At 45.5% G+C, this 16,199-nt stretch overlaps 1 protein-coding gene across 3 annotated transcripts in view; it reads right to left on the minus strand.

The window, feature by feature from the left end:
- Positions 1 to 16,199, minus strand: part of LOC126532320 (uncharacterized) — a 559,184-nt gene that overhangs the window by 13,879 nt on the left and 529,106 nt on the right. For all 3 annotated transcript variants that reach the window (XM_055071431.2, XM_050180012.3, XM_055071432.2), the window contains 2 exons: positions 5,177 to 5,296; positions 2,557 to 2,814 (listed from right to left, as the gene is read on the minus strand). In XM_055071431.2, coding sequence (XP_054927406.1) covers positions 2,557 to 2,814; positions 5,177 to 5,296 — 378 coding nt within the window. The remainder of the gene's footprint in view (positions 1 to 2,556; positions 2,815 to 5,176; positions 5,297 to 16,199) is intronic.

Raw genomic sequence — 16,199 nt, forward strand, 5'->3', positions numbered from 1 at the left:
AACAATGTAGTGTAGTACATTTTTGCTCACTAAGATAACAAATTGCTCTGAAATTCAACAAATTCTCCGATCATGCTGTCTGTAAACTTTCGCCACGGGCTCTACATATACTTCTTTTGCATCCGAGCTTCTAAAAAATGTGTGCTAGGAATGTCACTAAAGGAAGCTGTACATTCCATTTCATTTCATTGATAGGCTGCCACAGAAGACAAACTAGTATGTACTTTTGTTACTTTTGTCTGTCTGCAATTATAAACATCTCAGATCTCTGTACACAGAGCCAGTTTCACTGCAAAGTTGTGTAGCAGCAGTCACAGTGTGCTTAGCGCTAAAACATTCACTTCGTTGTATGCAAGCAAATTCCCAGATAAGTGCTTGTGTCAAAGTACTGCAAGGTACGACTGATAAGTGTGATTGCTAAGCCCCTCTGCTATGTAATCGATGAAGCTGTCCAAAGTTCACGCAGGAGTGCTGCAAGAGAGCAAGGACTGCACAGATAAAAGCGAATAGATAAGCAACTGCATGCGACATTTTCTTGCGCACCTAGTGGAGTGGGCTTTCCTAGATTGCTCCGCACCATCATAGCATTAACCTTCAAATCCTTCTTGTTTTCATACTGACGTGCCACCGTAAGGCACATTTGTGCAATCCTTCCTTACAAAGTTGAGAGGCTGACTTTCTGGCACACAACCTCAGTGGTCTGGTGGCTGAGCTTGCCCCATACTTAATGGAAAAGAAGAAAAAAACTATCTCGCATTATATTGTAACATGACATGAAGTGCTTCCATGAATGGTGACAAATGACCCTGTCATTGCCAGGAGCCATCAGCCTGTACATGCAACAAAGCTACAAAATTTTTTAGTCCTTAGTCCTACCATGTCGTACCTACAAGGAAGGTGCAGTAATTGCCTAGCTAACAAGGCTATTAGCACAGATAGAGGTAGTGTGGTTGGTTAGGGCCTGCAATAAAACTAGAACCATGACAAAAACAAAACCGACTTATATTTACAACAATGCAACAGAAGACAAAAGAGTGGCAATCAGCAGAAAACAGAAAAGAAGAATATGCTACCGATCTGTCAGTCATTATAAAGAGAAACCTGTTACTGACTGTTATTCAGTAGAAAAAAAGCAAAAATCAGGACATCTGGCCGTCCAAACTGTAAAGTTAGGACTCTGGAATGTCCCGCTAAATTCAGTATGTTTGACAACCCTGCGTATGCCTGTGAATAATGGGGTCTCACAAAGACGGGGCGTGTACATTACTCCTGAAGTGAATAGCATAGCAGATGATGCTCACACTGGAGAGTGCTTTGTGCCGCTTGCCTGTACTACTGCCAATCTCACCAGCTCTTGCCGTTATAAGGCTCCGATATTCTATGTGGTCATTGCTCGTGTGAAATTATGATAAAAATTTATATGGTATACAAAACACATGGACTTCAAGAAAGGAAAGGGACAACACTTGTCCCCGTCATTTCGTGTAGGTTGCATTTTGGTGTGCTGTTTGTGTATGAACTTCACCCAATTGCTAACTCAGGGAAACAGTCCTGCAATGTGTCAGCAATCTTGGGAATTCATGCTCTACTTTGTGCTACCTCCCAAGCAAGAAGGGTAGCACAGAGAAGCTGCCACACTCCGGCGATTTGCAATGAGAGAGCAATGTTAAAAGGTAGTTATTAGTGATTAGCTCTATCAGAAAACCCAATGAAATTGCTAAACTGCAGTTTCTTTAATTTTCAAATGCGATGCAGTTACCTTCTTATTATCGGTGCCCAAGTACTATTTAGTATTTACCGGTTATAAACTCGACATAAGGAGTCCCAAGAGCTCATACTGAATTTCCAGTGGTGGTGCCATTCCTGTCCTAGGTTTATACCATTTTATTCGTTACAAAAGCTCTCTCTTCACTTAATGCACACACACCTTGAACATTTGCAACACATTACTTCAGTTTGCCTCCAGTTACCCTCTAATATGCATATGGTAATTTTATTAACTAACATGTTATTTTGCTTACGGTTACACAGAGCATTAACAGTGGCAAAAACTGGCAAGGTAGCATCAAGGCTCGGTTAAGTATTATATATGTGGACAAGTGAAATAGATGAACAATCTCGCCCTCAACACTTCACAATGCCTTACTGTGCTTTGACCAAACTGATGTACCGAGACTAACAACAGAGTAAATTTCACCCCAAGTTTTATTGCTGTAGACAAGGTACTCCAAGAGGCTCATTTCCATTTCTTTCCCACTATTAAACATGTTAGAAAATACCAAGAGGTCTGCAAATTGGCACCTTTTTCATATTACACTGAATTTCTGCTTTGAGTTACTTCAGCTACCTGCAATCTCCTTTCGCGGCATCCATGAAATGCACGTGTCATATGCATACCCTCCTTGAATAATGTTTTGCCACATATGTTTTGATAAATGAAGATGGTTGCAACAAGAGGTGGCCATGGAATTCACACTGACATGATGTTACTCATATGAAAGTCACTGTTGAATAAACCTGTTGCAGAATCAAGATTCCTTGCACTTGTATCCATACCTGAAATGGCACACCACCTTTCAGCTTGCTTTCACTCTTGTCGCTGAAGTACACGAGGGCCCGGCGATTACGGTCAAAGACAAACCAGCGCTTCTTCCACGAGCGCCACTTGCCACCCAGCTTGTGCAGATAGCCACGGCAGGAGGATGACGTGAGCTGCACATGTGGGCACAGCTCGACCTGGTGACCCGCAGACTCCACATGCTGCCGCAGGTCGCACTCAGCACCACGGACAGGCAGGTACCGTGTCAGTGGCCTCTGCACATCCAACACAGAAGCGGGCCGCATGATGGACACAGGAGAGTTATGAAATGAGCTGTGTTACAGAATTTCAGTGATTAACACTGTTACCACATTAAAACCCATTTGGCACCATTGTTCCCATTTGGGAACACAACACGTCGTTAACTTCTGAAGCCATAGTTACTGAAGTTTTAAGAAAGTGCTAATATTTGGTAAAACATCTATAAAAATGCTCGTGTTATTTTGAATAAAGAAAGTTCTTTTTCAGTTTCGTACTTTATGTTATGTGGTGACAACTTCATAGCAGTTGCGTGAACATGGCGGTTTGTCGCACGGAGCAGTTCTGTGAAAAAGGTAAGTTATTTAACTGCCTGGTAAGAATTCCTTACTCTACTTTCTTTTTGGACGTGTTTAGTTTTAGGACGCGTGAAATAGAGTAGCTGTTTGCGTGGATAATGCAAAAATGACGACAAATGTCTGCATGTTCCCATTTGGGAACGTTGGCGCAAAGTGGGTTAGGTCTGTTCATTGTTGTAACTCTGATGCTATGCCCAATTGCCAGTGTTTCACAGATTTGTGCATGTTCTGATTTTATAGACCCTTTCATGTGACGACCATGAAATGTCATAGTGGTGTGGGGGCTCATAGGCCATGTCAGCATTATGAAATTTAAGTTTTATAAACAAATATATCTATACAGCTGCAGTTGCACAATGTAACAAGCAATACATCGAATCAAGTTCAATGCCAGTATTCCTGAGTGGAATGATGGGTCAATTAGAAAGACAGCATACTTCGGCATAAAGTCAACCATGAACTATCCAGAAACTACTTGAATGTGTTATTTAGCTTCCAGGTTCACCTGCATTTGTAAGAGTACCTTAATTCAGACCCCAAACTGCACATTTAGGACTACACCATGCCTCATTGCCGGCTACAGAGTGATTAATGTCGCATTTGTAATTACGCATAACTAGCATTCCGGTCAGTTATTTGCCGTTTAGTCGATTCTCCCATAGCTGTTTCTTTACAGAGATCGGGCGTGAAGTTTCAATTTGTGAACTTCACAAGCTCACTCAATAAAATTATTTAACTGCTCTACAGCAGCATGCTCTAAGTGATGCCCATTATGCATAAATCCATTGAAACGAAATATTACAATGTACAAGATTAACTACCCCTTATAAAACTTATTTGCTGGATTATTAGTAAATTACTCTGCGACAATACCAAAAGCCACTCTTACCACGTGAAGAGGCTCGGTAAGCAGAAAACACGTGAGAAGACAAGACGCACCTTGAAGTTTACACACCAGCTCATCACGACATAACGAATTTTGCGGTGTGAGCATATTAAACTCTTTATTGGTGAAGGCAGAGTACACTGCATTCTAAAAGAGTCAAAGAGGGAGCTTAGCTATATTCAAGAACATTTACTGGGTCCCAAATAACTAAAGTACTAAAGAAAAATGCAGCGCAATCTGAATCCATTTTATCTGCAAGAAGCACTTATTTCCTCATTACGGTGTAGCTGCGGATGCATGAAAGCGAGCACCATCTAGTTGTGGTGCAAGAAACACAGCGGCACATGTACTCCACTGTGGTTTGTTGGCCTATTCGGCAAGAGAACAGCCAGGCCACAGCCTTGGCCACAAAGCCCGGCAAGGTTCCCAAAAAAGAGCTTCACTTAATAATTCGAAATCCATGATGTCACAGCAACGTGCCAGCACTGAGGCTTTGGCATGATATTCAAGAACTGGTACTTTGACCTTCATTTTCTCTTCTACTAATACACCTATTACTGTGAAATTCACAAAAATAAGAGTTTTGAAACAATACTTTAACAGTCTACACTTAGTGTTCCTCTTTAGTGTCCCCTTAAGACTTTTGAAGAATCACTTCAGTTCTCTACAGTGTCACTAGTCATATTGCATGCTCGCAAATTTCCCCTTTCAAAACTTAGCTGGTACCTCCTCCAATGCATGTGACTCCTGAAGTATGCTAACGATTATTCCTGCTCCTTTACCCAGGTTTGTGAATGACCAGAATATTTTGGCGAGTTGGTTATATACAGCGGGCGGAGATATTGTATTTAATTCTGTAATGCGAGGGAAGGCATGTGTGAGCATGCCTTCCATCACTATCAAACAAGCAAATTGATTACATGGGAAAATTTGCACTTTGAAAGTGCGCATACTATGTAATGTATACAGGTACCTGTATTTTCTTGAAATAAATGAGTTAAAGTAGTGCTTCGTGTGTCCAATGGCCCCTTTACATGTGCCTGCTTGTGTCGATGCTAAAAACAAGTTCACTATGAACCACTTGCCCAAAATACCAATCCAACTAAATTCTGTGAAGCAAATCAGCAAGCCTACCTGAGCCTTCTGTTTTTCTCTCCGGCGTATCTCGTGATGTATGGCGTCATCACCTGAACGGGATACCAACCCTGAACGGTCGTCAGAATTCAGCTGCAAATTGCGCTCATGTTGATGCACCTGCACAGAAAAAAAAACAAGTGCTCACATATCCAACCATTTGCTTGGCTTTTGAACTCTCTGTACTTACTCTGTGCTATTGAGACTCAGGAAAACAATGAGTATTTTCCGAGTTGTTTACCAAGCAACTATTAAATGAACACTGATATGACATTTTCGAATTGTCAACTTTTGTTCCTTCAAACACTAGAAAACATTCTGGCAAGCACCTGAGGACCTTATATAATTTATTGGAATACTACTTGTTTCATCAAACCAGTCTCATTTTCGGTACCCACGAGAGGGTTGCTTCTTCACTTCATGATGCATTGGCTCACTCCGTAGCTATTGTTGTTGCTGCCACATGCGAAAGCAGCTATCAGACAGGTGTGCAGCACTTTTATCTACATTTTATGAGCAATGATCTCATACCAAGCCTTATTGCTACACATCAGTGGACTTAACTCTGTGTCATGATGTGACCGAGCCTTATTCCTACACATCAGTGGGCTTAACTCTGTGTCGTGATGTCACATAAATGTTGAGGATGCCAGGGCAGCATTTTGAGATGAACTTTAGCATCAATTTAATATATCTTAGAAGTGCTCCCTAATGTTCGTACATGCTAAGTGAGATACTTCTATGAGTGAGAAGCATGTGGTAAAGTTCTTGCAACTTAAAAAATATGTGTTAGTGCTCCTTTAGAATCGAGTGCACTGTTTCACACACGTAAGCGAGCCAGTAAAGCAGGCAGCTGTCCTCCCACACAAATACACCCCAAAAGTACTACATAAACAAAATGTACATGCCCTGGCCTTTAATTATTGTTCCTTAATGGAGTCTTATGTACGCACAATGTGCTTACTTGTTATATGTATCAGCAGCCCATTCATTGCTGAGGTTGTCAGATCAGACAAACAGCAGTGCACATTCTAATTCATACATAACACTTGTACAGTGAGAAATAATTTATCGTAGTGCATTCCTTTTTGCTGATGGTACAAAACCAACAAGCACAATTTCTGCATCTGTGCTTGTGTTTCTACTTTTAAGCACTAAAAAGAAAAAAGAAGGAATAAAGAAAGGAAAAGAACAGTCACTTTCATTTGCATGATGTATGGTTCAGGGCATGTAACACAAGTGTGCATGATTATTAAAAGAGTGAAACTAAAGACATCATGGAGCCCCCAGAAGGAACAGCTATGCTTGAGGCACACACATTGGCTTCAGGAGGCAGTTAGCTTCAATTTGACAAGCTACACAAATCTACATTGCGGCCATATCAGACCTGGCAACCTTATAATTTGTGTATAACCACACTTGAAGTCAGAAAATACTACAATTGGGTGCAACATACTAAAAACTGTTTTATTACCGAAGGTGCTGACCATTTATTAAAGAAACTGCAGGCTTTCTTCTGTAGGAATGCTATGATCCATAGTTGCACTTGGAATAATCTATGCACAGGCAAACAAATACATTCATGCCATCTATTCACAAAATATTCATGCAACAGGAGCTGAAATTGTGGTTGCTGTTATACGATGGTTCTGTACATTGGGTGGTGGTCTGTGCGTAGGCCCGAATAACTAAGTGGGTCTGAAAAATGAAGGGCCTGCATTCACTAAAAAGTTCTTATGCAAGATGTGTTCGTAAGAGCAGATGCCAGCCGACAGCAAAGACATTTATGAATGAGAAGCTTTGCGAGTTTGTCCTGAAAATCTAAACAATCAGTTGCGACTGTGTATTCTCTTGCAATAAGTGTGGCTCTAAAATGAACTTAAATTAAGAATAGTCCCTTTATCGGTGTGCACCACGACTCCTCGCTGGCACTACCACGTTTTACTTGAGCACGGTACCAGAATTTTCTGTTCTTCGATGGTTTCCTAGCACCTTTTCTCATGTTGGCTCCATTTAGGCTTGTCAAATGAAACCTTGCTTACGACCTTCAATTTTTACAACGAAGTCGCCAAATAAAACTACGGACGAAGGAAGACGACACGAGACAACCACGCAGGTGCATGAGCTACCTTCCCGTGCAGTCTTCCTTCGTCCATCATTTCATTTGGCGCCTTCTTTGCAAACATGTACAACCAACTCACCCACCATCACATGCTCAGTGACCTTCAATTGTTTTTCTCATTTACACTCCATTACAAAGCAAAATAATCACTTTTTTCCTTGAGCCTTGGCCGAGAAATGCCAAACTCTGGTTCTATTTAGATCGAAGCCTGGCTGCAATGTGTCCAACTTTGACCATATTGTGGCAGTTTTGAAGAGTGGTCGTTAAGCCTGCATCTCTTTCTAGACATATTCATTTCAGTTTGAAGTTTTTGAGTTACAATTCAAATGGAGAATTCCAACGTTACACAACATAGCTGACAATGCGTGCACTTAAACTTTTGGCTTATTTCCTTATGTCTTACCATGCAGAAAAATCTTTAAATTCCACTTAATGTTCAACATTCAGCTTGGATTCAGGAAAGCCTGAATAAAATGTTGCACTGCTGTCTATCAAGCTGTTAGGGCACACAGTGGTTATTAGAAAGTAGAAAAAATTATTTTATGTGCCTCGTCCGTATGTAGTGTAGCCATGTGGTCTTCAATAAAATGCTCGACTTCTGAATATATTTACCGCACACTTAGTTTGCTCCACACAATCGAGGGTAAGCACTTTGATTGCTAGCTATACAAAATGCAATTTACACAACGGAGTGCGTGATCAAGAAAGACTGCAAAGTCGGCAACTGCATGCTCTCAGCCATAGGAATAACATTTGGCATCTTACGTTCATATAACTATGACAGGTGACCAGCACCGAACACCCTCAACAGTCCACCACTGGACACTGTTACCCGCTGTTAGCGCACATAAGTTCTCATAAGTGGCTACGTGCACTGTTCTGTGCGGCAGGGGCTTGGCAAGCATTCAGTCGATCTTATTCTTTTATTAAAGCCCAACCTTCAAAACACAAGGCACCGAAGCGTATACATGAGGTTGCTTTCCAACATGGCTTGGCGAAATGAACAAGAGTGCGAAGTGCGGCCAAGTTCGCAAAGACATGCATAGGCCATGACCGCGTTCACTAGGCGCAACGAGACCCGCTGCTAGCGTGGCCCTGCTCTAAGTTTTAAAAGAGTGTAGTAGCGCCAGGACCATCTAAGTTCTCGAAATATCGCGCGCACAGCGGACAACAAAAAGGCAGGAGGGCCAGAGTCAAGGCACGACACGCACGGAAAGCAGCGGCACGTCATAGAATAAAGAACCAACTTGGCACGTCGTTTGGGAGAGGTGAGACATTACTGCGAAAAGGGGCTCATCAGCCCCCTCTTCCAGCTCATAGGTAACTTTCCCTGTGGACTTATTCGTGATGTTGGCTCAGCCGGCATGGTAAAACCAGCAGCGTCTACAGCGGCGTCCGCAGCCACCAAGCGAAAGGCGGCGCTCCGCAGCGTGCACTCACCGAAAGGTACAAAACGTGCGGATCGCCGAACATTATGCCTTTGCACCACGCACAGCTGTTCTGCGGCGATCATGGGACAGTGGCGGCCCGGCGCGCGATCAACTACGCTCAGTGCTAACGAACAAACGTCCGCGAGGCCATACCACTCAATGCACTCGCAACACGTCTCTCAGCGTCGCTCGCCCTGACTGGGAACAGTTGATTGAAAGGGGAGAAAGGGATTGTGCTGGCGCTGCTAGCGAAGTTGCAAGCGCTGCAGGCGCAGGGTACGGGCACAGTACGCGGGGCGAGGAGGTGGTGTCGACAACGAGAGGCGTGCGCGCGTTGCCATGGGATCAGAGGAGAAAGAGACCCGCGCACACCTTCCTCCATGGCACCAACCGACCAACCCGCGCGAACGCGTGGCGCCATCTGTGAACGCAATAGCGATCTACGCCCTGCAGACACGCTGCAATTACTAGGGCCTCCGTGAAAGCATAGCAGCGTCGTATGTAAGTCTCGGATGCCACGCGGTCGCGACAGCGCCGGAAGAGGGATCGCCACCCGTTTGTGCGCAGGCGCGAGTAAGAGCGGGCGCGAGGGAGAAAATCTGGGCAGGCATCGGCAGGCATCCTCAGCGCGTTGCGTCCTCGCGCGCTATGAGACGTTCACTTGAAGGATCGCCCGACGTTTTGTGCGCAGGCGCGAGTAAGAGCGGGCTTGAGAGAGAAAATCTGGGAGCTTTTGCTGCTTGAATGACTCTGCCTAGGCACTACGGAGGAGGCCAAGGACGCTTCTTAGCGCGTGTTGTACGCCTTTGTCCCCTGGACATGACGGCATTGCGGAGTCGGGTCGAGTTTGTTTACGCCCCGACGCTGGCTGCCCGCGCAGTGAGGCAGTGGGCACGGACGCCCCATTTGGTGATCGCCGTGTCTGAAGGTACGTCGGGCAGACTTTCTCGCGCTTGCGGCGCTGGTGCTGAGTAAGTCATGCCGGATTAAACCTTTCTCGCCCCTTACGGCGCTCTACATTAAAAAAAAAAAAATCACTGAATTTTTCAGTGGAGCAGTAGGGGCCGTGGTAGAGGCCCAACCTGCTCTCCTGGTGCAGTATCTTCGCTCTTGGCAGGCTCTTCGTATGCTGCTGTCTGCGACTTTTGAGGTGCATTTTTGAGTGGTCCCCTTTGAGTGAAATAAACGCACAGCGCCTTAGCAACCGCGGTTGAACGCTACTGCCCGATATCGAGCCGTGAGGATTACTGGATTTGCGTCTCGCCCCCGTTACGTTAGAGGTTAAGTTAGGTTTAGGATACCTCATGTTACTTTAGGTTAGCGTAAAAGGCGTTAAGGTGGAGCGGCGTATTCTCACATCGGTTACGCCGTGACGGTTCTTTAAGTCTCGGCCACGTTTGCTTAGATTAACGTTAGATTAGGTTAAGGTTCGGTTAGGGTAGCGCGACGTATTCTCATAGCGGTTGCAGGGGCGTCGACCGTCACCGAAGGCGTTTCAGCCACTTGCGTTCAACCGCGGCTGCTAAGGCGCTCTGACGTCTAGATTTTCAATATATGCGGGCTGGCTTCTACTACGGTCCCTACTGCTCTCATGGAAACATATGTGATGTTATTTCCAAGGTACATCGCCGTAAGGCGCGAGAAAGTTATGGTCCGAAACGACTGACTTAGCACGAGCGCCGCAGGTGCGAGACAGTCTGTCCGACACAGGGTTCGCCAAATTAATGCCCGCTGCTTCACCGACCCCACTCGACCCCACTCCGGAATGCCGGCACGCCTAAGGACAAACGCATATAACATGCGCAAGGAAACCTCCTCCATAGTGCCTAGGTAGAGTCATATATTCAAGGAGCAAAAGCCCCCAATTTTCTCTCTCGCGCCTGCACACAAACGTCGGGCGTTCCTTCAAATTAACGTCTCATGACGCGCGAGGACGCAACGCGCTGGGGATGCCTGCTACTGAGGCACCTTACGCAGAGTCTTGGTAGAAGCCTTGATGCAGCGTCAGATTCAGAGGCCGTATCAACGCTAAGAACAAGCCTCCCTGTACAATTGCCGCCGTTCCCATTTTAGTTATACCGCAGTCCACTGAATGCACAGAGCTCTCTCTCACGATGGTGTACGTGTCACGCACCACGACGGCCCAAGTGATGCAACGTGACAAAATGCACGTGAACACAAATGCGTGAGGCTTAAGAGAAGAGAGAGAGAGAGAGAGAGAGAGAAAGAACAAACTATTGGAAGAAAGAAAGAAAAATATTCCAGACACCGCTGACAACCGATTTTTAAAAACCCAGTTTTTTTTTTATTTAATGGCGCAACGATAAGCTCACCCTCGGTAGTGATTAAAATACAGTTCGTGCCCAGACTTCTCACCGAAGAGCAATGGGATCGACGCGTGGAAGCCTGTCGTGCAATGAAGGATGCAGTCACAAATGACCCAGTTTTCAAGAAAATCCTCACAGGCGACGAGTCATGGTGCTATGGGTACGTTCCCGAAAGTAAACAACAGAGGAAATGTAAGTCACTTGGCTAGCCTCGGCAAAAGAAAAAGAAAAGAGAAGAGAAGCTCTTTAGGTTAAACTAAATTTGAAGACGATGCTGATCTGCTTTACTGACGCCAAAGGGATCGTACACTAAGGATTCGTCCCTTAAAACCAGACCGTCAGAAAAATTCTACTTCGAGGTGCGGCGAAATAGAAGTGCGGCGCGAAAACGCCTGGCCTTGTGGAATTCCGGCGAATGATTTCTGCCTCATGACAACGCTCCCGCGCACACGACTCTCGTGTTCGCCGATCTTTGGCCTCAGCGCAGACTACCTTGACCTACGCGCCCTATTCGCCCAGATCTGGCTCCTGCGGACTTCTTCCTTTTCCGTCAGATGAAAAGGGACTTGAAAGGGAAGCGTTTTGCCAATGTTGACGAAATGAAACACAATGTCACAACGGCACTAGCAGCTATAAATGAGGCCGAATTTGCAAGGTGCTTCGAACAATGGAATGAACATCTGGACAAGTGCATCAGTAATAATGGAGAGTACTTTGAGGATGATTAAAGTTGTATTTGAAAAAAAAAAATGTGCATGCTTTTTATCAGGAAATTCCGGCAATTTTTGGGTCCGCCCTCGTATACGACGTCCCCAAATGCTATACGCGTATACTGCCCCATAACGAAACGCAGGCATGTGTTTAGCGCCGCAGAAAGGTCTGATGGAACTTTGAGCTGTCACAGATCCCTGTAACGACATAGTTTACATTTAGCCCTGTCACTGTCGGATAGTTTCTACTCGCTCTGCGCTGCAGCAGAAATTGTGGCACGCGGCACTGCAAGCCCACACCAAATCGATGCAGCGCTGCGAAAACAAGCGCAATGCCCCGAAAATAACCACTTTCAGAAACGGCATCGCTAATGACCTCGCTATCATTCCGTATCAGCAGTCATCCTTGAGTCAGGTGAACGCTTGAAAGCTCCTGGTTTAGGATGAGGCGCACGAACCGATGCCAACGGGGCTGTCGATCTGTGCACACTTCGGCGGCAAGGCGCAAGAGTGCACATCCGCCCGACACGAGTCCAGCGGCATCGCAAAGCATTAAAAGACAGAAAGAGAGACAGACAACACGTCCGCTTCTTCATCGACTTAGTGCCGGATGCAAAAAAATTGAAAAAAAGAGGGCGTGCGTGCGTGTCATCAGCGACGCCTCATCGCTATTGGACAGGTCAATCATCATGAAGTTTTCATCGTTCACGCGCTGACATCAGCTCAACGTCAGGTGGCGCTGGGCAATCCCCCTTTTACCAAAGACTGCGTTGGTCATTGCGGCAAGATTCAGAACTGCAAAAACCTTCGCCAAATCTTTATTGTCCGCCTCTGATCGAACAACAGATGGCGCTCTCACTGGAAAGTGAAAGTATCGCTTGCGAGACTATGCGGCCGAGTCTACGTAGCTTAATGGGACACTAAAGGTTAATATTAAGTCAACGTGGATTGTTGAAATACCATCCCAGAAACCTCGAAACGCTTGTTTCGTGCGAAGAAGAGACTTACTTTAAGAGAAAATGCGTTCTGAAGCGTCCGCGTATCTCTAGCGCAATTCAAATCACCCGCCCTCCGATCGAAGAGTATTGACGTCATGGTCTCACAATGACGTTGCGCCGTCGGTGAGTAAAACGGCTCCCGCAGACGGCGCTACGGATTTTCTGCACAAAACGCAAACGCGCGGCCAGAAACAGAGCCAAGACGGAGCCGACACCAGCGCGAAAGCGGAACTATGGTGGCTAGCGGAAGGGAAAGCGCACGACGATAAGCTGGTTCTTTACTTTATGACGCCAACTTCGACGCTCGTTGCAATGGATGACCCTGACAACGACACATTAGCTCGCGATGCTGGGCTCGAGTTCAGCGATTTAAGCACTGATGAACGTGACGTGCTGTTGAGGGATCGCGCCGCCGGCGTCGTTGCGTACTACTACGACGACGGCCTGCTTTGAAAGGCACTTCACGCGACTTCAGTAAGTCGGCGTTGAACTCGTAATCCTCTGGACGAAAGTGCAGCGAGCACATTACGTGATTTTTCGGCTCTTTGCCAGCGCGTTGTGGCAGAGGTACGGCACTTCAACCACTTCGAACGGAGAGGTTCACTCGTTGGCACACAGTGATAAGTAACGTTGGATTCGCCGCTGCAACTGCCCTTGGCCAAGTTCCACGGACCGTTCGCGCATCCCACGACAACGCATGGACGTGGCATTCTCGCTGCTTGTTCCAAATGCAAGTTTCGCGAGCCAGCAGGACCACCGCAGCACGACGCGATAAAGAAACAACTGAAACTCCAAAGCGCGCGCGGCGCGAAGTCGAGCGCGCAGAGTCGAGCGAAAACGAAACCTTTCGATCACCCATCCTACTCAAGGGTAACGTCAAAATGTTATTTTTTTCTTAGAACCGAATAAAAGTAGACAAGTAGCATTTTCTCCCGTCTTATAATCTAATGAAGTGATCTTTTTAATACGAGTAGTTGAGTACTAGTGACATAAATTATGATGAGGACTGGTTTCGTCATCGGGCTAGTACTGGAATGTGGCTGGGGGGTCTCAAATCGTGTCGTGCATTTACCTCAATTACTCGGTTTCTAAAGCTCTGTTCGCGATTACATTGACGCCTTAGACGTTCTAGAGCATTGCTTTATCACTTTAACTTGACTTTCTGGTAACCTTTAGTGTCCCTTTAACATCTCTTACCCCTTGCCCTTTGATTAATAATGTTGTTACTCACTCGCTCACTCCCCCCACTCAACTTTTACCTTCGCAGATCTTATTTGCCCCTATCACCTCTATGTCATCTCTGCGACGCAAGTGAATCTACATAATATTTCTTTTTAGTACGTCGCCGTTTTGTTATTCAATGGAAAATAGTTTTGGATGACCCGTTCCGAAAGTTTGGCTTGACTCTTTCGGTCATATTTTTCTTTAGTGCTAACGAACAGTTTTAGCCAGAGCAACGTTTAATCATTGATGCCTTCAGCAATTTTCCGTGCGAGACAAGAATTGCATGCAAAGAGTTTTCTTTTTTTTAGTATTCTTTTCGTCAAAATTTATATTTTCTTGAACCCTCATGGCTCCCGATTCCTTGCTGAGGCCCCAGAGTGGGTTACATATTTCACTGAAGAACAAACAAGCTAACAAACAAACAACAACCCCCCTCGTGGGCACGTGCCACTGCTGTCAAGCAACAGTAAGAAGAGAAAAACGAGGGTGTCAGTCGCTGCTTAGACAATGATTCGCAACGCCGTGCAGCAACCATTGCATTTTAAGTGAAAAGAGGCCACGCCGAAACAGGCTGCGGCCGATCATTCACTCCTAGCAGCGCAGCCGACAATCCCGCCACAGGTGCTCGGTAAGTTCTCGACAAGACAGGCGCCAAGCGTGTATGCGCTCCAGCGAAATACTATGCCGCCAGCGGAGAGAGGACACTTTTAGAGCTGGCGCGAGTCACACGGTGGTCGTGTCGTTGCCGTGCGCGAGCACATCGCGACCTACGAAGTAACGATGCCGTTGGATGTCACGGGTCCACGACAGCAGTGGCGGATAGGCGTGCCCTCCAGGCTGCCCGTCTCGGATTGCAGAGCATGCGCGTATACCGTTGGGTGTAGTAAGGCCTGAACGTTAAAGGTGCCCTTTACTTTCGATACGAAAGGACATGAAAAAATTGCACGAACAATTTTAACAAATGACGTTTCGTAATCACTACGCTATGTTTTATACTACAGGACAAAGGTCTCTCCATCCGACCGAGCCCATCCGATGCCTGCAAATTTCATAATCTCGCCACTGCGCGTTATAGTCAGCGGACCCGACTGCGTTTCCTTTCACGTGGCACGAATTCGGTTACTGTGTACAACACGCTGGCGCTTACCTGTTCTATGCACCATACGTGATATGAACTACACTTTTCTTAATACAGACTACAAATATTCATCTGACTAATATTTTTATTTGATAAACAATGCCGCCTTCATATGCTTAAAGAGATGGACAAACATTCTTGTGGTATCATTTTTTAGTGCAACAAGAACCTTATATATACCAATCAGCGTATCCACTTCTACAGTGGTAACGCGGAAAACGTCGTGGAACAATTTTCAACCGAACTTTTCGATCCGCAGTTGCGGCGCAATTAGTCGATGGCACTTTGTATACCACAGGCAGACAGACCACATGACTCGAGTACTCGCATGCCCGCGCGCAAAGCACTGATGTGGGCTGCCGCGCTATGAGGGACGCCAACGCTCGCCACGGCGCTGCCATTCCACTCGTTGCCGCGAAGAAAGCGCCGCCTGCTAGCGTGGCCATTTTTTTAGCTTGCAATACACCTGGAATAAAGCGCTAACGCCTATGTAATATAAAGATTGCGATTATAAACAGTAAATATTGTGCTCTTAATAACAGCCGACTTAACGCACAATAATCTTATTGCGCACATCGCAAGTACCAAGGTTTCGACGCCCATTCACGCCACATACCGTTCTCCGCGAATTTCTGTGATAATTTAAAATTATAATTCCTACTTAAATCGCAAGCAGCATTCTCGATTCTATCACCATAAATCATGGCCTTTTCATATTCGTACCACTAAAACATATGATAAACGCCCAGAAAACGTTTGCGCTTCCTCATTTCTGTTTAATCCCCGCTTTCGGAAAAGTTAACCTAGCTGAATGCGGGTAAACACAATGTATTTGGATTTCAATGTCGGCACTCGCCTTAACTATACATACTTAAATTGCCTGATCCCGTAATTTTGTATAATTGCGCTTGAAGCAACTTTGGATCAGGCTGCATGTCATTCGAGCAAGAATTCGTTTACATTTTGCTAATTTCTTTAGAAAAGATGCTACTGTGGGAATAAAGATATAAACGAAATAGAGTAGCATGCACAGTAATGTTCAACACATTTAAAATCCTTCGGTTCAGTTTATGC

Source organism: Dermacentor andersoni, chromosome 5 (genome assembly GCF_023375885.2).
Source record: "Dermacentor andersoni chromosome 5, qqDerAnde1_hic_scaffold, whole genome shotgun sequence".
Classification (NCBI taxonomy): Eukaryota; Metazoa; Arthropoda; class Arachnida; order Ixodida; family Ixodidae; genus Dermacentor; species Dermacentor andersoni.